The sequence below is a fragment of the Mandrillus leucophaeus genome, unplaced genomic scaffold (genome assembly GCF_000951045.1).
Source record: "Mandrillus leucophaeus isolate KB7577 unplaced genomic scaffold, Mleu.le_1.0 Scaffold189, whole genome shotgun sequence".
Lineage (NCBI taxonomy): Eukaryota > Metazoa > Chordata > Mammalia > Primates > Cercopithecidae > Mandrillus > Mandrillus leucophaeus.
This window is the reverse complement of record NW_012101909.1, coordinates 473,430-495,349: the sequence shown is the minus strand read 5'-3', so window position 1 is coordinate 495,349 and position 21,920 is coordinate 473,430. Positions and strand designations below refer to the sequence as shown.

The following is a 21,920-nucleotide window of genomic DNA, read 5'->3' as shown; positions in this document are numbered from 1 at the left end:
CAAAATGATAACCAAAGAAATGTTAAGAACATGAACGTCATCACAGTTACAGAAATGACAAACCATTCCTTAGGCACTGCGTAGTTAAAAATAAGTTTCTCACTTGGTTTATATCCTATTTCATAGTTTATATTTATAAGTGAATTCAACTACTTTAGGATTACTATTATAAACAAGCATAATCCTTTTTCTATGTTTTTATTTTTATTTTTATTTTTATTTTTTTGTTGAGACAGGGTTTCACTCTGTCATCCAGGCTGGAATGCAGTGGCACAATCGTAGCTCACTGCAGCCTTGACCTCCTGGGCTCAGGCAATCCTCCCATCTCAGCCTCCCAAGTAGATGGGGCCACAGGTGCATGCCACCATGCCCAGCTATTTTTTAAAATAATTTGTAGATATGGGATCTCACAATGTTGCTTAGGCTGGTCTCGAACTCCTGGGGCTCAAGCAATCCTCCCACCATGGCCTCCCAAAGTTCTGGGATTACAGGCATGACCACTGCACTCGGCACAAACATAATCGTTTATAGAAAATCCATGGGAAATGAATTTAGCTTTTTTTCCCTTAATTTTTATGTCTGAACTAAGTCAAATTAATGGGCTGAAATCACAAACAATGGAGAACCACTAATCACCCAGGGAGAAAGCAGGAGGAACTAAGCTTCATCTCTAAAAATATTTGCCCAGAAATACTGTCTCTTTAGTACTGATGGAAGCATCAATGTGGTGGTCATCAACTGTTCGGTTGCCTGCCACCCTGGGGTAATCAGAGTCAATGTGATGCCAAGGAGGGAAGAAGGGCTCAGGAGGGGAGCTGAGGGCTGCCCTCCCACCAGCCTGGCCTTGAGTGGGAGCTACCTTTGTTGTCGTGCCAGACCCTCAGCTTGCAGAGGTGGCCCAAGCTCAGCATGTCGGGGAAGTTGAATGTGTCCGTGTTGTTCCGCTCAAACTTATTCCAGTTTGCCGACTGCTTCAGGGCCAGTGTCCCACTGTCCCCGTTCTCCCCGAAGATGATGATGAACACATTGGCATCAGTGCCTGCTCCTGGGGGGTACACAAGGTGAGGCTTAGGGTGCCAGCCTCTTTGACACACAGCCCTCTTGCTCTGGCCTTGATCCCGGACTTCTCAGAGGAGCCAGGGGTACAGGTGGACAGAGTACAGACTCAAGAAGGCCAGGGGTGAGGTTGGAAAGGGTCAATTAATGTCCTAGGTCTCCAATTCTCTTCTTCATCTTACCTTTGTGCCTTACAAAAGCTTTCGGTCTAGCTGGAGTTGTGGTCAGCAAGTGTGAATGGTTTAGTACAAAACTCATCTATTTCTGGGGAAATACACCCAAACTTAAAAGGCGTGTCATATAGGCTGTCTTTACAATTTAGAAACATAGGCTACCTCCTGCACAGTGTGGGTTCAGAAGGAAGCAGGGAAGTTCTGTGCTCCCTAAATCTGTCTCTGATTGACATTCTACACTAGAGCTTCATTTCATTTGCTTAAGCCAAATACAGGTATTGGCCCAAATCAAAAGCAAATGCTTCTGGAAGGGGTGAACCAGTGAAGCTTTTCTGACACACATCTGTGGTTATCAATGAATTTATTGTTTTCTGAGTGCATCATAAAGGGATGGAGGGGCCTGAAAACTTGGGGACACTTGGAACTTTAAGCAATAGGGGTGAAAATTCCATTGTGAGAATAGGAAGAAAGGAGGTACCCCCAACAAAATTTACTAGCTTTATTGACCTATCATTCATGCCTGAGATTCTACCATGAGAGATTCGTTTCTTTGGCAAGAGGCTACTCTGTTGAAAATGTAAGCTACCATGGCCAACAAGTTAATCCTTCATTCACCATTTATAATTAATGTGATGAGCTTGCCAGATTCTTGGCAATGGCTCCTGGAGAGCAGACTTGGGATAGGGGAGTGTAGGTAGCATGTCCCCCATGCCTAGACGACAGTGTGTTCCCTCTCAGCTCCTGGCCTTTGACATGCTAGTACTTTTGATTAGAAGGCCCTTCCTCTGGGTGCCCTGTCTGCCTGGCTTCTGTGTTTGTGTTTCTGGACTTGACTTTGGCATTGCATCCATCAGAGCATCACCACACTGCACTGTGGTTGCTCCAATGAAGGTCAGACCTGCAAGGGCCTGGGCAGCACATCTGTATCCTAAGACCCACAGCCAAAGCCAGCACATGGTAGATGGCCACCAAGCACACGGGTCCGAGCATGCCTGAGGTGCATGGCGCTTGGGTGAGCGGTGCCAGGCAGCAGAAGGAAGATGGGAAGTCTCTGCGTCAAGCCAGAGCCATTGGAAATGTACCATTTCCAAAAGTGCTGACCATACTCCCCAGTCATGTTCTCCCCTATTTCCCCAAGGGAGGAGGGAGGGAACCAGTCACTCACTGGGAGGAAATGTTTTGTCCAGACAGAAAGTGACACACTGTAGAGGAGACTTGGATTGACTAGATTTTGGAAAGCCATATAAAGAAAAACACCCTGACAAGAAACCAGGGCCTCAGCCCGAATTTGAGGGTTGGAGGGACAAGGGAGCAGGAGGTGTGAGGCACCCCCAACCCACCCAGGATGTTGCTGGTCTTAACTGCGACGGTGTAGGAGGTCCACTCCATCATTTCTTCCTCATCGATAACGGCACACATTTCACACACCAGGGTCTTCTTGCCCTTCCGCTGGGACAGCCAGTCTCCATAGTAGAACATAGTCAGGTCTCCAGTGTTCATGTTCTTCAGTAGGATCTGGGGGAAAGGGAGCCACCGTGGGAATGCCCTGCCCTCCCTCACCTCCACCAGCACCCACTGGCCCATGCAGCCCCTCCCCGAATCCCAACCCTGGAGATCCCAGACCTGAGACAAGCGCTTGCGACTGAGACCCAGAGGGTGCGGAAAGGGCCCTTTCCAGGACAAAGGCCCTGTCCTGTGTGCTTGCCATGGGGTTTGAAGTCCTCACGAGGACTGCCCTAGCTTGGGATTTGGGAATGGGCAATTCACCTAAAACTATCCTCAGAGGTACCTGTCACTGTGCACAAGAGATGTTTGCTGAATGAGTGACAGAAAAACAGACCACCTGGGAGCAGAGTGCTGACATCTGCAGGATAGTCCTTGGTGTGGGCCCCATATTTTTGACTCAAGAAAATCTGCTAATGGCTGAACAGGGGAGGAGGAGCCTGAGGCAATGCAGGACAGCTGGCCTCTGGTAGATGAGGATGCATGGGCTGACTTAGGCAGGGGACTGCAGGGCTTTGTGTTATGGGTGAAATTGTATTCCCCCAGAGTTCATATGTTGAATTCTTAACCCACAGTCCCTCGGAATGTGACCTTATTCGAAAGGGGATTGTTATAGGTGTAATCAGTTCAGATGAGGTCATTAGACTGGGCCCTAGTCCAATCTTATACGACCCAGACAAGCACCCAGAACACCATGCGAAGACTGGCAAGATGCTGCCCCGAGCCAGGGAACTGCCAGAAGCCAGGAGAGTGGCCCAGAACAGATGCTTCCCTAGAGGGAGTGTGGCCCTGCCGACACCTTCACCTTGGACTTCTGCCTCTATGACAGTGAGGGGGTAATAAATGTGTGTTGTTCCAAACCTGTAGTCCGTGATGTTTTTTTATGCTACCTGATTCTAACACACACTATGTAGGGAGGACACCACACACATATTGGTGTGCCTAGGACCTCGTGTGACACGGAGGCTGCAGGAAGGTCATCTTCGTCAGCATAGTCATTGCCTTTGTGAGTGTGGGGCTGCAGGTGAGGCTCCTCCTGGCTGCCAGGGGCCTCCAGTTTTGGAGCCACTCTTAGCATGGAAAGCCGTTGGACTCCTAACATCATGGTGGTTCTCATCAAAATAAGTGAAGCTTAGCCCTATGCCCTGGATGCTCTTCTTTCTGCCCTGGAGCAGCAAGTGTTAATGACTCTCCTCTGGGCAGCCTGGAGGCACAGAGCCGCACAGCCTGGGGAAGGTGAGGAAGTGATGAGAGGTCCTGAGAAGGAGCAGCTGCCTTCCTTTCTTGGTGGAAACTGAGTCTGTGGCCATGTGCATGTGTGTGTATGCACATGTGCCCGTGTATAGGTATGCTGGGAAGGGTGGGAGGATGGAGGCAGAACTAAGAAATCCCGTGCTGCTGTTGCTCCTTGAAGATCCCAGCATCGCATCCCCAAGGCTGGCTTCAGCCCAACTGAGAGCCCAAGGATCCAGGATCCTCAGGCAGGGTGCTGACGACCAAGCTCAGACTCAGAGGGCCACAGTGGAAAAAGAGGCAGCTACCTAACCCCATGATCACAGAGGCCCCAGTAAGCTTTCTGCCATCCTGCCTGAAGTTCCCACCATGGCAGCCTCTCTCTGCCCCAGGCCTTGCTCCTCCTCTCTCAACCCTCCCAGCTGCTGTCCTGAAGGAAGCCCACACCACCCCTCCCCTTCCTCGGGTCTCTGTCCACGTAAAGTTGACAGCTCAAGTTGAATTACCTGACAGTTGCTTCAGTTCTCACTGGACACAAATAAATAAAACGACATTCTCGGATTAATTCATGCCAAAGGGCATGCTGAATCATATGGGCTGGGTTCATGTAATGATCCTCTATGGTGACATTTGTTTTAGCAAGGTCCATTGACAAGCCAGAGGAATAGGGGGAAGGGGTGGGTGGTGGCTGGAAGGAAGAGTGAGGGTCTAGACATTTTACCCTCTCCAGGAACCACTCCGGCCGGCTGCCCAAGCCATCAATCCGGATCCGCATCTTGGTGAATGGAGCAATGTCTAGGATCTCCATGACGAAGGTGTCATTCTGCTCCCGCTCAAACCTGGGTGTGGAGAGGAGGGGCATGAAGAAGGGAAGCTGGCCATTGGGGAGGGCTGGGCCAGGCCAGAGGCCAGGTTTGAGGTGAGGGAGAAGATTAGGCCTTTACTCAGCAGCCCCTCTGCTCTCAGCAACTCTCCACCAGCCCATCTCTTACATCCCAGATGTGTTTCTGAAAGACTGGGTTAAGTGGGTTTGGCTAGTAGAAATGGCCCTGAACCAAGAGCTACCAGTGCTGGGTTCTAATCTCATTCTACCAGTCACCTAGAATAGTCCCAGTTCCTTTCTAGAACTTGGTTTTCTTACCTGTGGTCTGGAGAATAACACTAGCCCTGCCATCTCACAAAACTGTGATGAAGACCAAATGGATGTGAAATCAATTTAAAATGGAAAAAGAATTCCATGCCTGAAAAGCTTTAAATGAGGTTCTGTGCACGACAGGGCCATTGCAAATGGTGGGGCAGGTGGTGCACCGCACAACTCTAGATGGCATCATTCGCATTTTTCTATTTGCCATCTGCAAAACTGAACACAGTGCCCTGAATTGGGTAATGCTACTGCCAACTGTAAAGCAGTAGGCAAATAGAAGGTAATGCTGCTTTTGTTGCTATTATTATTTTCCTGCTGAATGACCTCATCATCTCAGAGATGCTCTATCTTTATTCCTTACTGCTCTTCCCACAGTGCCGCATGTACAATTCGACCTTCAATGCTGACTGATTGCTTGACTGCTGACTGATTCCAGATGATACTGCTGATAAGGCCCTGGAGTAATGCAGGTGGCACTGGAGATGTGGTTCTGCATGGCAATCATCATGCTTCCTTGAATACAAGACATATTTTTATGTATTTTAAAAACAGAGGCCATAGCCAATGGGGGCTGAGACTTAAATATTGCAAATTGAGAACTAACTACTGCTAGTCTTAAAGGTGGTGATGAAACAGAGACAATTTCTTCTGATAACTTGCTCTGTGTGCATTTTACAATTATTAGAAATGAAAAAGTTATCCCAAAGTCAGCCCCATATCCCTCCTCCTCTAATTGAAGCCCCATCTGTCCCTCTGGGCATAATGGAAACTGTAAGGGGGTGCTCATGTCACATTCATGTCACACACTGAGATTTTCTCAAATAATCTTTCAATTCCTTATTCTTGCCAGGAGCACGATTTTGCAGATCAAAAGAGCTTTAGAATTCTTTGCTTTGCATGTCTCTTTAATTTTCACTCTTTGAATTTAGCCAAGTGTCTTCATTTTATGGAGATTTTATGGTGGGACAGGTGTAAGGAAAAGGGGAGGAGAAACAAGCTTTTCTTCTGGAAGACTGCAAGGAGATTACATTTACCCTCTCACCCTTCATTCCAGGCTGAACCCCAATTAACCTGGATGGACTTCCTCTGTTTGGTGTAAAAGCATCTAAAGTGAAGGCCTTTATTTGTCCTTCAGTCTTCCCAACTCACTAGCCACATCCTTCCAGGTGCCCTGGACCCCCTCCAGACACCTCAGTTGACACAGTAGGATTCTCACCCTTTGTAGAGGTGCCTGCCTTTGAGCTCAGGATTCCCACTCTTTGGAGAGGTGCCCGCCTTTGAGCTCACAGGGACAGGGCTGTTGTGTGACCCAGGATTTTTGCTGCTCATCTACTCAAAGGAGCCTCTACTCAGCAGCTGAGGGAGTGGTGTCTGGGAAGGGCCCCCTTTGGCTGCCCCTCACGTCCTTCCTATTCTTGTTTCCTTCTGTTCCTGCCTGTTGTAAAAGGGTGTCCTTAGGGAAGAGCCCAGCAACTACTCCCTCACTGGGCTCCATGACTGAGCACAGCCTGAAGGCTAAACAGGGCCAAAGGCTTAGGCTGGAAGGGCAACTATTTCATGGGAGAATTTTTGGCATTGCTACAAAACCAAAAGAGAAAGGTTATGGTTAGGGACCCTGGGAAAGGGCTGGCTAGCAGATGGATATGGATGACGTGGGGTCTAAAGTCCATCAGGCTGAGCAGCTGCTCAGGCAGTTTGTGACATCTTAGGGGCATAGCTGGGGCTCTTAGGATTGGCCAGGGTGAGAGTGCCAGCCTTAGCTTTGCTCTAGACCACTCTCCTTCCAGTCTGAAGTTCTCCATACCCAAGGCCATTGAGCTTATGCTTGAAATCGCCTTTGAAAAAATTGTTAACAGTGAGAAAATTTTGGCAGTGAAAGAGATCTGATTTAACCAACCCCCATCTTGCCTTTAGCCTTCAAACTTCCCTTGATTCTTCCTGGGTTTGGGTCAAGCTAACTTTGGGAGACATTTAGTGTATAGTTTAAATGATAATAGTCCTTCCATAAAGTTAAGGGGAGACCACCAGCCTCGGAGGACAAGAGAAGCCTGAATTCTGCTAAAACATAGACATAAACATTGCCAGCCATTACTCCAGAGGTCACAAGATACGCACTTCCCCAATTACCCCTGCAGATAACAACATCGCCATTGTAAACAGAAGACTGGCCTTTTGAGATGTCTTTTCAGTTTTTTTGCATGTCTGATGACCAATGGCTCCACCTGGACCTGCCAACTCTTGTGGCCCCACCCAGAAATGACTCAGCATGCAATGAGGACCATTTCCCAAACCCCTATGATTGTACCCCCAAACCAATCAGCAGCAAGCACCCATTGCCTAGCCACCCCCACTTCTCCCAAACTCTCCTGGAAAAACCCTAGTCTCTGAATTTTCAGGGAGGCGGATTTGAGTAATAATATAATTCCGGTCTCCCATTTAGCCAGCTCCACATGTGTAAAACTCTTTCTCTATTGCAATTCCCCTGCTTTGATAAATCAGTTATCTCTGGGCTGCGGGCAAAGTGAAACTCCTGGGTAGTTCCATGCTTAGACAGCTTTACTGATGGGGCCCCATGGCCAAACTTGCAGCTCTTTTCCTTTTAGGACAGCCATGGCCAACCTTTAGTAAGTTTTGTTACATTGAGTTCTGCCACCAGAACAAATTGTTGAATTGTCAACATCTGACCAACCTCAATGCCTCTACTCTCTTCCCTCTCTATCCCTTTGAAACAAGCCACTGGACCTCTCCCTTCTCCAGGCTCCTCAGTGGAATACTATGCAGCAACAAAAATGAGCAAAATCACAATCACACTCAACAGCTCAGGAAAATATGAAAAACCTGACGCTGAGTGAAAGAACTAAGACACAAAATAAGATATATGGCGTGATTCTATTTATGTACCATTCAAATCCAGGTGATATAAAAGCCTATTGTTAGGGATGAAATCCAGGTGATATGAAAGCACAGACCCATGAGATGGAGACCAAAAAAGAAAGGAAACAAGGAAATGTTGACCTTAAAAACTGAGAACTGGCAAGATTTAACTTCTCGGCCTGAAGGCAGTGTGGAGGGTTTACACAAGTTTTTGCTTTATAAGTATAATAATGTATGTACTTATATATATATATATATATATATATATATATATAGATGTATGTTTATGATAAAATGTTTAAAAGTGTAAATGTCTCTAGAACCTTTGACTGTTCTTCATGTGGCAGAATTTTCAGATCCATGCTCTGTGGCTTGTAGCCCTTGTGGCAGGCTGAAAAATGGTTCCCCAAAAGATATCCATGTTATAAATCTTGGAATCCATGTATATGACTGTATGGTAAAAAGAAAAGGGAGGTCTTTGCAGATGTAATTAAGTTAAGAGGCTTAAGATGGGGAGATTATCCTGGATTATTCCAGTGACCCCTTAATGTAATCCTAAGAGTCCTTATAAGAAGGCAGAGAGAGAGAGATCAACACATACACAAAGGAGGTGGGACGTGAAGATGGGGCAGAGATGGGAAGACCTGGCCTTGAAGGCTGGAGTGATGCGGCACAAGCCAAGGACTGCTGGCAGCCACCAGAAGCTGCAAGGAGTGGATTCTCCTCCCAGAGCCCACAGGGTACATGGCAGTGCTGACACCTTGATTTCCACCCACAGATTCTGATTTCAGATTTCTGGCCTCTGGATAAATGAGAGAATAAAATTCTGTTGTTTTAATTACCATATATTTGTGGTAACTTTGTATCACAACCTCAGGAAATTAATATAGCCCCAAGTGGTGTGAATGGAGAACTTTGAGACCAGAAAGCAGGTAGACAAGGGGAGGCTGCCCTGGAACTCACACAGAGAAAATTCCAAGCCTGGGATCGGTGAGTAGTAGGGAGGTTGGCTTCAGTGATGATGTAAATGTCCATGGGTGCTGAAGTAACTGGCACACAAAAGACAGAGCCTCCAGTACCAGGCTCTGCTGATCTGGGCTCCTCAGAGACCACTGGGAAAACTGGACCTTGTGCATCCCCCATTAGACATACGAGGTGATGGGGAGCTGCATACCTATCTCATGGGCATCTTTGCTGTGGTTTGAGAGTAGAACAAGGCCAAATCTCAAACAGATTCTAAGTCTATTCTTGAATGCCATGATCAGACCTAGTACATATCTGCCAGTCTCCTCTTAAAGGGCAGCCCTTGAGCTACAGATGATGCTTTGAGAGGGGTGCCCAGCAGTGAGTGCTGGAACCTTTCAATTGCCTGACCTGGGTGCCCCTGGAAGGCAGCAGTTCCTGGAACTCAGCTTTCCTTCCTCTTCTCTCAGACCACCGTCATTCATGGTGTTCCCTGGGACTCACCTCCAACCTCCTTGAGAAAGACTCAACCTTCCCACCCAAGTCTTTTGCCCATGGAGTCCCCAAAGATAAGACCTTTCCAGTCTCAGAACTTTATTGCTAACCAGACTAAGATTCAAGTGATAAACATGTGGAAGAGAGAGTCAAAACTTACAAGCTTACTACAGCCCTGGACATGGTCACAACCAAATACTTCCCGATCTTCTCCTGAAAGGACAACTGGAATCCTATTTGACTGTCTGTCCTCTGTTTCCATTCCCTTGAGCTCAGCCTCTTTCCATGCTTTTTGCAGTAGGGGTTAGTGAAAGCAACAGGCCATCCTGAGGGGTAAACCCAATAGAACTCTTTTGTGACACAAAAAGGGACCCAAAATCTTTTTTGTGTCCAGTCCAAAGAAGTTTCCATTTCACTAGGTCTCTACTGGGCCTAGGCATGATCCCTCACAGGCATTTACTTCTCACTATAGAAATAACACAACTCTTTGTCTAAAAATAGCTTCTACACCCACTGGACACCAATCACCTCAAATCCCTCTGTTAGAGACTCATCTCCTGAAAGTACGCATTACCTTTTAGGGCATCATTTTTTCTGAATGCCATATTAATTCACAAGCATCTCGGTGGGAGTTAATTTTCCAGAACCATTTTCTCTGAAGTGGTAAGATGAGAAGTTATGAAATTTAGCTGGGGAGTGGGATAGAGTGAATTGCTATTGGCTGTTGTAAGCTTTGGCCCCTGGGTACAGCATCTGACTGCAGGAGCGTTGCAGCAGGCAGAAGCCTCGTGATACCTTCTGTGTGAATGCATGCATGTCTCAGCCTCATTCTGGTCACACACCATTTCTTGGGGAAAGTATCACCTTGCACAGTACCAAGCTGTGCCCACGACACATGCCCAGTGGGTCTTTCTGTCTACGTTCCCTAGTCAAGATGCAGACATTCTTAACAAGGACTTCAGGACACAGGTGAAACATCAGGCCACATGCAAATAAAAATATCAAAACATGTCTCGGGTAACAACTCTGAGCTTGCAAACCACGGTTATTAAGAAATGATGGCTCTCCTCACAAAATAAATTTTTATTCAGAAAAAAAAAATCCTTCAACTAGCAACATGCCTCAAAACATTTACAATATGGTTGTATTTATAATAATGTGATTTTCAAGCAACATTTTTGGAATTTAGATACTTCCAGAAACAAGATGTCTCTTCTACCAGCAATTAAGCCTTGTACATCTGGAAAACAAGGTGGAATGTAGGTGTGGGATAATTAATCAGAAAAAATCCAGGAATATGGGGTTGGGTAATGATTAGAGTCAGAGTACAGAAGTAAAGACTATAGGAGGCTGAATATGCGAACAATAGTAGCCAGACCATGTGTGATAACAGAACTCTGAGCTACCTCCCCTGCAGCGACCATCCCAAGCAACCACGGTCTCTACAGAAATTGGCCCAGAATGATCAGGACTTGAGCAATGGCCCCCAGTTTCCCTATTTTGTCCCTGCTCCCAACTCAGGACTAACCAGACGGACGGACCAAATCCAAATATGGTCCCTAATACAATCATGTATGAAACCCCAATTCTAGCTACCCAACCTCCAGCTCTACCATGCCAAAAATAATGCTTCATTACAAAGCTCCTCCTCCTCCCACAGCATTCAAATCTCTACCAAACCAAGTGATGGTGGCTGAGTCTCTTGTTATAGCAAGCTCTAAGTAGAGAGTTTCTGTTCTCATTTGGCCTTCCTTTATTTCTAGAATAAGTTCAAATCCCAGTTCCCCTACTTACTTGCTGTATAACTTTGGGCAAGTTATTTCACCTCTATGTGTTTCAGGTATCTTATTAGTAATGTGGAGATAATAAGAGGGCAAAGAGTGATAAGAGGAGTGTTGTGAGTTAATATATGTTAAAAAGCACTTGCAACAGTGTCTGGCATGGAATAAATGTTCAATGTATGTTAGCCATTATTATTATCACCATTGCTGTTGATATGGGAAGAATTCAAGGAGGAAATGGGAGTTGCAAAATGAGAGAGCAGAAGTGCTAAGAGAAGACAGGCAAAAACTTTCCCATCAGACCCCCAGAGATGAGCTGCATAGGGCCCATAGGATGGGCAAAGCTCCAGCTTGCATGAGCTGCTTTGTTCACATAAAGAAATGCTGCCTGGTCCCCAAAAGCTTCAGTAGCCACATCCTCATCATCACCAACAGCACCATCATCACAATTATTATCCCTACCATCATCACCTTCATCTCTATCACCACTGCCACCATCATCATCATCATCACCATCACAATTATCATCCCTACCATCATTACCTTCCTCCCTATCACCACCATCATCATCATAATCACCGTCATCACCATCATTATCATCATCACCATCATCACAATTATCATTTCTACCATCACTTTCACCCCATCATCACCACCATCATCATCATCCCTATCATCACCTTCATCCCTATCACCATCCTCATCATCACTACCACCATCACAGTCATCATTCCTACCATTCAGCACCATCAATATCACCAACCTCACTATCATCCACAATGTCCTCATCACCACCCCAATCCAGAAGTACTGAGTGCCTACTACAAGCAAGGCAAGAGCTAGGAGGTATGAGGGGCTCAAAAAGGAAGCCACCTGGGTCCTGCCCTCCAGCTAAGGGAAGGAGTGCTGTGTGTTCAGAGGCAAGTTGCTGTGGGTGGGATTTTGAAATGCTAAGCTTAGGCTCTGAGTCTGTCATCTCCGGTTCTTAAGATGTCAGGGGCCAGGGATGTTTGGGGGACAGCGGCTGAACATGGCAAACCAGCCCAAACCCAGGACTGTCTAAACTGGGAATCCAAGGGAGGGCACGGACAGTGAGTACTATAGGAAGGTCATCTTTAATGTCATTACGAATCACTAATGAGTGCTTAGGACTGGGGGCCATCTGGTTGTAGTTTGCAGTGCCACAGCTTAATGGCCATGGGACTTTGAGGATATGACTTTACCTTTCCATGCCTCAGTTTCTCACCTGTAAAATGGGGATGATAATAATTGGGTTATTATTATAGGGTTGTGGAAAAGATTAAGTGTATCAATACATGGCTTATTAGAGAACAATGCTTGGCACAAAACAAGCTCCTATAAATGTTAGTGTTGCTGTTATTGCTCTCCTTAGGTTAAGCTCTGTTAAGTTCAAGGACCTTTGTCTTCTTGGTTATATCATCTCTTCAGTGCCTGAGTCAGTGCCTGGCATATACTAGGTGTTCAATCTTTTTTTTAATGTTTTGAAAATTGACTGCATTTTATTTTGTAATCATTGAGACTTACAGAAAAGTTTCAAAAAAACAACAGAGCTTCTGTGCCCCTTTCACCTAGCTCTCCTTAATGTCAACATCTTATATTGCCATAGTACAATTAATGAAACTAAGACATTAACCATCAACTAATCTACCAACCTTACAATAAGCAATTCTGAGTACCAAATGAAAGAAAGAAGAAATGTTATGGGTAGAGGTGATCAAGGAATACTTCCTGGGGGAGGTAGATTTGAGCTGGCCCTTGAAAAAGAAAGGTATTGAGACAGAATAGACAAAGACAGAGGATAGAAGGCCTCATGATCTGCAGTGGGCATGTGAGAATCAGCCTGGCTGAAGGTAGGGTAGGGCAGAGGGGGAGAGTTGAATGTGGGAGGGGTGAGGGGCAGGGGCCACCTCCAGGTACCTGGCTTTCTTTTTGTCCAGCTGCATCTCCTCCGTGCTCCCGTTGATGCCATAGAGGGTCATGAAGATGTTGGAGTCAGTGCCCCCGCCAACCACATCGCCTGTCCACACCGTCATTTCATAGAGAACCTGCCATGAGAGGAATGCAGGTGCTGAGTCTCAGCCTCACCCTCCAACCCCACCTGACCTGCCTCAGTCTCACCAGAGAAAGAGACACGCTGTCCAAGTTCCACAGCTCTGGAAAGAGCCCTTCCTCGAATCAACTGTAAATGCCTGGACAGCAAGAGGCAGCCTTGTCACTCTCTTATGTCCCCCACTGTGCTCAGTCCCACCCTAGAAAGGAGTCCTGACAGAGAGCCCTTCTGCAATAGAAACATGATGGAAAGCCTGGCATTAACTGACTCTTTGTCAGTTGAATCCCAACCTAAGTTCAGCGTGCCAGCAGCGCATGGTGGCAAGACAGTGGCCTTTGAAGCCCTCCAGAGCTCCATGTGAATCCGAGATCTGTCACCTGCTGGCTGTTAGACCCAGGCAGATGCCTGACCTCACCAGCCTCTGCTCCCCTGTGGTAAAATAGGGATAAGCTCCCTTGCAGAGTGAGAGCTGCTGACAATTTGCATGGCGCCTGGTGCTGAGCCTGTCACCTGTGTGGCCCCAAGCAGCAGCCAAAGCTCTGGGTGTCAGTTCCCCTTCATGCCACAGCCTACACATGCCCTGCGGCTGTGAATGAGGGATGCCATCAGGAGTGATGTTTACAGAGGGAGTGCTGCCTCAATCCACGTGGAAGTGGGACAATCCCCTACTTCCACGATGTTTCACTTGAGATTGGGGTATTGCCATTTATCCTGAGGTGTGTGCCAAAGAGAATGTCTGCCCTCTGTCTCCACTGGAGGGTGAGGTGCAGCCTGCTCTTCCTGGTGTGCCTCCACCAAGCCCCCACCTCGGTTCTTCCTCTGTGAGGCAGCCTCGTGGCAAGAGAAAGCACTTACACTGTTCTAGAATGTTCTTTGGTCCCGGATTCTTACTCCCTTCCTTCTCACCAAGTGCCCCTGGACTCACAGTGAAGTCTGAAGGTTCAGGAGAGGCTCAGACTTACGGTCGGGGAAGGGCCATCTTGACTGTCTCCTTTGAATGTACCTGGCCCAATGTGTCCCTTTTCTAGAGGCTGCTACATTCCTCTATCACCTGTGCAGGGGCCTGGTCCCCATTATCCAGAAGCCTGGAACTCCAAACCCGAGCTATTAATCACGGTGGTCATGTCCCCATCATTGTGCCTGGAGGGGGCTGCATGCTTTTCCGGCAGCATCTAGAATCTCTGCCAGGACACTGTGAGGTTTGAAGTATTCTGCGCAGGCCTGGCCCGCAGGAGAAATTCAGGACATGTTTGCTGAGGGAACGGATGAAGAGCCTCTTACTTTACCAAGAAAATCCCCTTAGACCACCCAGCAAGGGCATTCATGATGGTCAGGAGGAGCCACTGGGAACAAAAGTGGGAGCCTAACACTTTTTTGCTCTTATCCAAGCAGGCATAAAAAATAGAATGATCAAAATGAGTGCTTTAACAGCCCCATGGAGACTGGCCCCTGAGAGCTGGTCCATCCAACTCTTGTGTTCTCTGCATCCATCTTTCTCTCCTTTACACAGACACATCTCTTTTTATGTAATAAGTGTGTTTCCAAAAAGAGACAGAAACAGTGCTCTTGTAATTCTAGTCTGATATCAGGTGTCCTGGAGAGATGGCCAGCCCAAAGAACCCTGCAGCTCTTTGTAAAGTGACAAACCTATGTTCCTTTGTGCCGTGGATAACGGGTGTAGGTCTGGATTTTCCTGGACTAAAGGGCTCCAAGGGAGCTGCAGCTGCACTGCGTGGGGTGTGCATGTGTGCTGGGCGGTGGCACAGAGACACACACAGGCTGGGAAGTGGGTCAGGCGGAGGTCCCTGGATGAACTGTGTGCTCACCCACACCATCCGTCTGGCCACAGACAGAGATGTCTGGGGGGTGGGGGAAGGATGTGAGATATAGAAAGTGCTACTCTCTGACTCTCCAGCAGGCGGGAAGCAGGAGACTGGCAGGCACCACACTCCTGCCTGTCAAGGTTTCAGAACCCCACTTCTGTTTCCATATACAATGTAGGCAGAGCACACTCAGGTCCAGGTGATTTATTCTCACCTTTGTGGGACAGCTTCTGACCTGGTCCAAGAAGCCCACTGGTTTTGATTCAGGACCAGAGAAAAGGGCTGGGGCCTTCTGTTGACCCCATAGCCATGAGACAAAAAGAGAAACCAACAGGGTCAGGTGAAACAGAGGCTTCTGGGCCACCAAATGGCTGTGTGTCCTCGGATCCTAGCACCAGGCATCTGCCTCCTGCCTGGTCTGACCTGTGTGTTTATATAACTTATCCCAGGCCATTTGGCCAGTTACAGGTGGAGCCAGGACCGAAGCTCAGACCTCTTGCCCTCCAGGCTTTTCCAGTTAAGGAGGGTATTGTGTGGACACCACTGGCTACATCGTGAGACTCAGAGGTTCACAGTATCCCAGATGCCATCTTTCCTATCACCACCCTACTGCTGTTGATGGTGGATCCTTTGGTGAATAATGACCCTGCCTGTCTACATAGAGCTGCTTCCTCACAAAGCTCTTCATGAACTGTGATCTCATTAATTCTCACCAAGATCCTACATGGAACAGGCCATGAGTAGCAGGGATGCATTATTTCCAAGCAGTGTATGGGAAGACCAAGGCCCAGAGAAATGAGATGACTTGCCCAAGGTCACACAGCAGCAGACCAGAAGAGAGTTCAGTCTGTGGCTCCTAGCAAAGCACATCTGGCTAGCACACCAGGCTGCAGCCCCTGCAGATACCCCAGTGATGAGTCTCCTACTTCTTCCACTTCTGTCTCCCCTGCTGCTCCCCACCTCAACCTGCACTGGCCATGCATTGTACACTCACAGTGCCCCCCTACCTTCACCCCGATGTTCACCACCATGGCATCCAGGAGGTCGAAGACACGAGAGGTGATGCCATCGCCTCTGTCCTTGGCAAGCCAGCAGTTACAGTTCAACATGTACTTAGTGCCCTGGGTAGGCACTGCCAAACACAACTCTTCCACCAGCCAGCAGCTCTCAGGGGAGGCCCCATCATGGCCCAGCTAGGAGGAGACACACCTGATCTGTGATGATCTGGGCACAACTGGGAAGGAAGTGCTCCCTGCCCAGCCCCCTCCCTCAGTGCTTCTTCCCAATGTGCTGTGCACTTGCTGGCCCAGGTCCCTCCCATAAAAGTGAAGAGATTTTGCAGATATAATTACAGTCTCTAATTAGGTGACTTTGAGTGGGTTGAACCTAATCAGGTGAGCCCTTAAAAAAGCATGTCTAGATGTCAGAGGTGAAGAAGTTGGAGATATTTGAAGCAGAAGAGATTGTCTCCTATTGAACAAGAAAAGAGCCAGGTTTTGGAGATGGTCCCATGGTGGGGAATGGTGGGCCTCTATGAGATGAAGGCCTCAGTCCTATACCCCAAGAAAATGAATTCTGCCAACAACCAGTGAGCTTGGAAGAGGACCCCAAGCCTCGGATAAAATCGCAGCCCTGGCTGCAACTTGATTTCAGCCCACTGAGATCTTGAAGATGGACCCCCGCTAACTCACACCTAGACTCCTGATTCATGAAACTGTGAGATAATACATTTGTGTTGCTTTAAGGCACTAAGTTTGTGATACTCTGTTACACAGCCATAAAAACTAATACACAGAACATTCCCACTGGGTGGGTGGAAGACAGACACACAGAGGGGCAGGTGGCTCACCCAAATCACCCGGCTAGTTGGTTCTCCTCTGCTACCTGCTCTAAGGGGTGCTTCAGGTAGGCTGCTCCTCCCAGCCTGCACTCCCCCGCCCACCCAGGTACTGGTCGGCTCCGTCTGTCCCTATGGTGGTCACGATTATGGGGCCCCAAGAAGCCAGCACCTCTATTTTCTTGATGACGCCCACATCCAAGCCTGCAACGTAGAACTCCTCCACAGAGCCACGGCTGAAGCCCCTCTTCCCTCGGGGGTAGTCCAACCAGATGCGCTTACTACGTTCATCATCCTCTCCGATGAGGAAGATGAAGGCTCGGCTGTCAGTGGCTGCATCCTTGTGCTTCCCAGTGGTGACCGACACATAGTAGGGAATAACTGCAAGAGATCACGGGGCCCAGCCTCATAACAGACCAGGTGGACAAGGCACTGTCTCATAGGCTCACAGATTTGGAAGTGACCTCTGAGGGCACTGATCTCAGCTCCTTGCTCAGAGACGAAGTGCAATAAGCCCTTCAGACTGGTAAGTTATCTGTGGTGTGTGTCTCCTCTCCAAGGACTGAGGGAGTTGCTAACTCCCAACGTACAGACAAAAAACAGCATTCTTGTCACTTGTTTGGAGTGTCAAGCTTCTAAAAGCTCTTTTGGCCAATTATCCTACTTGAACCTAGCACTATTATGTGAAGGAGGGTAAGAAAAATAACCTCTCAACACATATAGGCATTATATGCCCCAAAAGCTCACTATGGTCAACAAAAATGCTGTTGGCAAAAGCAAGGTCTCATAGAAAGAAGGAATTTGAAGAACAATAAAAATGTATCATATATGCAACATAGTGAATGGAAGTCCTAGAAAACAGCAATTTCCAAAACACACCAGATTAATTAGCATAAAACTTGCTCAGGTAGTGTCCATAGAGTCGCAGTTTCCATTCTTCCAACTATCCATTCTTCTTGCAGCTGGGGTGGTTATGATACATAAGGAGACATTGTTGGGTAGGTTTCTGGGGAAATCTTTTTTTTTTTTTTCTTTTTTTTGAGACGGAGTTTCACTCTTGTTGCCCAGGCTGGAGTGCAATGGCATGATCTCGGTTCACTGCAACCTCCGCCTCCCAGATTCAAGCGATTCTCCTGCCTCAGCTTCCTGAGTAGCTGGGATTACAGGTATGCACCACCATGCCTGGCTAATTTTGTATTTTTAGTAGAGACAGGGTTTCTCCATGTTGGTTAGGCTGGTCTCAAACTCCCGACCTCAGGTGATCCACCCACCTCAGCCTCCCAAAGTAATGGAATTACAGGCACAAGTCACCATGCCTGGCTGGGAAATCTCTTTTAAAAGGTCTGACTCAACTGGGAGGAGTACTCCTTTTTTCCTTACCCTTCCATTCATTCTGCTTGGAGTATGGATATGATGGCTGGAGCTCCAACATTCATCTTGGAACCATGGGCAACATTTAGGTCATTTATAAGGTTGCCAGAGCGACCAGGTTAAAGGAACCTAGGTCCTTGATTGCACTGGAACTGCTGTATTAGTCCCAGGTGGCCTACCTTTGGACTTTCATGTGAGTGAAAACAAAAATTCCTAATTTGTTTGTGACCATTTCCAGGTCTCTGTCATTTGCAGTTACTAATTGATACAAGCTGGAAACCCTTTTCCTGGTTCATCTTCCTCAATAGCTTGGGAGACACTACCCTGGTATAGTGGATTTTAGGTTATACAATCTGTTATCTCTTTGAAAAGTTTCCAAACTGTCTCTTCCTGGCTGGAATTACCTGCACATGGCTTTATTTTATCTTTACAGTGGAGGCTTTTCACAGGTGATCACAGTGCTTAAGGAAAGGCACTTTCTTGGGGGTCCTATCACTCATTTACAGAGTGAGAAGGTAAAGTGTAAGCAGACTGGCTTTCTCTGCCTGACTCCACAGACCCACCATGTGGCCTCCTGGAGGGGGCTAACATGGTTGCCACACTCTTATGTTTAAGAGAACTGACTAGGAAGGTAGTGCATTCAAATGTTCAATCGACAATTATAGAACTGCCTTATCTCAAAAATCTGGTTGGCAAAATGAACTTGCTGGGGAATTATGATATTGTTTTATGGAGGAGGAAAAAACTGAAGCCAAGAGACTGACTTGTCCAAGGCCACACATTTTACTGTCAGAACCAGAAATGGAACTTCAGTCCCCAAACGACCATCTCAGGACTTCTTCCCCTGCCTTCACCACCACATCATGCCTTGAGTTTGCATGGCTGAGTGCTTTGTGTGATGTTCTAGTGACATGTAAGGGATGTTCATTCTCACCCTAACCTCCTTTAACCTTTGTTTCCCCATCTGCAAAGGGGGCTTAGCCCTGCCCTCTCACTTTGCAGGGTTGTTCTGGGGATAAAACAGGCAATACGTGTGAAAACTATGTAAATGACTAAGCGTTAGATATGTCATCAGCTCAAGAATGGCTCATCCAAGAATTGCTTTAAAAATTTCCATGTGCCTGGTCCCCATCTAAAGAGCTCCCTGGTTGGCTTACTTGGGCCCTCCTGAACGTAGTCAGCCATGGGCCCGGTCACTGTGTTGATGTCGACATCGGCCATCTTGGAACTCAGGGCGATCTCCCAGAAGTCAGCAGGGCTGCTGCAGTTGCTGCTGCGGTCCCCAGTGTACTCCTGTGTGGGAGAGCAGGACTGGCAGTTGCAACTCCAGCACCTCCAGGCCGAGGGACCTCCCCTAGGCATGAGGATGGCCACAGGCCCTGTAGGCCCCTTGCCTCACCTTCTCGTAAAAGAGCCTCTCGAGTCGTCCATCCTCCTTCTTTAGGGACAGCCAGCGCCCGCACAGGAACAGGAACTCGTCCTCATTGGTGTCATTCCAGATCTCCACCTTCTCCACGTACCAGTCTGCGCACCACTTGGAGTTGTCGTGGCGGAGCTTGATCTTGTAGATGACGCCTAGGTCAGCGGCCTCAATGATGAAGGTGTCAGCCTGGGGAGCCCAGATGTGGGGACTCAGATGGTGGGGGGTGCACCCCACTCAACCCACTCCAGCCCAACCCTCTAGGACCTTCCATCCCACTCAGTTGCTGTGCTGAACAGACCTTCCTTGCCGGGGTGCCCCCCCAGACCCAAATCCCCAACACTGAGCCTGTGTGGTCCAAGGCCTCATATCCACAGTGGTCCCATCTTGCAGTCCACTTATATGTGTGGTGCCATGGAGAAAACTGCCTTCACTACATTCCTCTTGGGAGAAGCCTGTGGGTGTTTGGAAGCCTCCTCTGTGTAAGGGGGGTGGGGCCTGAAGGCCATGGGTAGAGGCAGAGAAGGGGGGTGGTCAGCCGGTCCTGTTCCTGGATTCCTTAGCTATGCTGAGCATTGGGGATGAGTCCAGCTGTGGCAGCCAGAGGGCAAAAGCTCTTCTAGAGATGAACTTCTGAGTAACGGGAAGGTGTTTGAAATTCCCTGGGAGATGCTGAGAGGGAGTTTGATGAACCAGTAAGGCGGGGCTACAGGAGAGGAGGCAGTAGAGGTGAGGCTCTGGGGGAGGCAAGGCTGTGGAGGGACTCAGGGACAAACATCTGGGACGCAGGCTCAAGAGGGTTTTGTGGGGGTTGTGATACAAGGCCCTCATCTGTGCCCCTGACTCTATCTTCAGTCAAGTGGACCCTCCACTCTTGTGTGCTGATTCTTTGAGGGGAGCTCAGTGAGGTGTGGATTCCAGGCTTTGAATGAGATGGGGCCAAGACAGAGTTTGAATGTGGGAGGCAGAAGTCAGGATGGGAGCCTGAGGAGGGTGAGAGGGGACAGGCGACACTGAGTGACACCTACTTTCCTTCGGAAAGATTTGCTGAGCACAGGTGCCATGTGAGTCACTGTGCTGACCCCTAGGAAACCAGAGATGAATAGAATAGGATGCCCTCTGTCCCCAGGACCCCACAGTCCAGTGCAGCGAGAGGAGGGGATGGGTAATTCCAGCTCAGATGGTGGGAACGACCACCTGTGTGAGGACTAGAGCCAGGCCTAGGAAGACAGACTTCTCCAGGTGTCAGCATTAAGCTGCAGCTGCGGGGCTGGGTTTTCCAGGCAGCTCAGGTGGGGACAGCCCATGGCCAAGGCAGCTGCAGGTACATAGCAGCTAGTGGTGTGTGACTGAAAGCAGATGTGGATGGGAGCAGTCCTGGGGTGCTGGCAATCCACTGGGTTCACCAGAGTAAGAATGGGCCCACCCTGAGATACAACAATTCCACTTGTTTGCATCTGTCCTGGGGGAAGACCTTCACATTGCACAAGGATGTTTATTACAGATAATTTTTACAGAGGAAAATTGGAAGCCATCTGGGGTCCCGTGCTTGGGGAGTGGCTACATAACTGGCAAAGCCTTTCCTGAAGAATCTTGTGTGTGCAGTAGTTATAGAGAAGAGTCACCTCCATCTATGTTTGAATACCGGGGCAGAGAGAGATTTCCAAGGCAGCCATGCACGCCAAGGGCAAGTTAAAGAAGTGTTTATATAGCATGATGCCTTTTATGTAAAAAACTAATACCATGGAATGGCTTACCTATTTTCTATGGGTGCATGCACACGTAAGCAGAGAAAATGTTTGGAAAGATGCTGAGGCAGGAGAGAGGGTGGGGTATTGTGGAAACTGTACTCAGTGGTCCACAGAGGGCACTCTGAACAGGCCAGTGTGGGTAGGCTGTGAAGGTCTGCAAATCCCGTGGAGGACTCAGGGTAGATCTGGGATCCATGGGGAACCTCTGCAGGCTTGAAGTGAGATAGTGACTGGTCAGCTTTGGACAGGTTAACTGAGGAAGCTGGAGGGTGGGTTGGATGGCAGGGCCTTGAGCAGAGAGACCACGCTGGCTCAGTGAGTGAGCTGAAATGAGACAGGGCTGAGTGAATACAGGGCAGACTTGGTTGATTTGAGGTTATTTAGAAGGAAGACTCTGGAACCTGGCGATTGATTGGATGTGGGTG

General features: G+C 48.2%; 1 protein-coding gene across 5 annotated transcripts in view; it reads right to left on the bottom strand.

The window, feature by feature from the left end:
• LOXHD1 (lipoxygenase homology domains 1) overlaps nt 1-21,920 on the bottom strand; it is a 193,563-nt gene that overhangs the window by 30,767 nt on the left and 140,876 nt on the right. For 2 of the 5 annotated variants that reach the window (XM_011978078.1, XM_011978079.1), the window contains 8 exons: nt 19,724-19,933; nt 19,482-19,617; nt 17,126-17,334; nt 16,124-16,309; nt 13,161-13,288; nt 4,687-4,804; nt 2,570-2,744; nt 860-1,045 (listed from right to left, as the gene is read on the bottom strand). In XM_011978078.1, the coding sequence (XP_011833468.1) occupies nt 860-1,045; nt 2,570-2,744; nt 4,687-4,804; nt 13,161-13,288; nt 16,124-16,309; nt 17,126-17,334; nt 19,482-19,617; nt 19,724-19,933 (1,348 nt within the window). Of the gene's footprint in view, nt 1-859; nt 1,046-2,569; nt 2,745-4,686; nt 4,805-13,160; nt 13,289-13,915; nt 14,167-16,123; nt 16,310-17,125; nt 17,335-19,481; nt 19,618-19,723; nt 19,934-21,920 lie in introns of those variants that run through there. The other 3 variants (XM_011978081.1, XM_011978080.1, XM_011978077.1) reach the window with 2 other exon arrangements.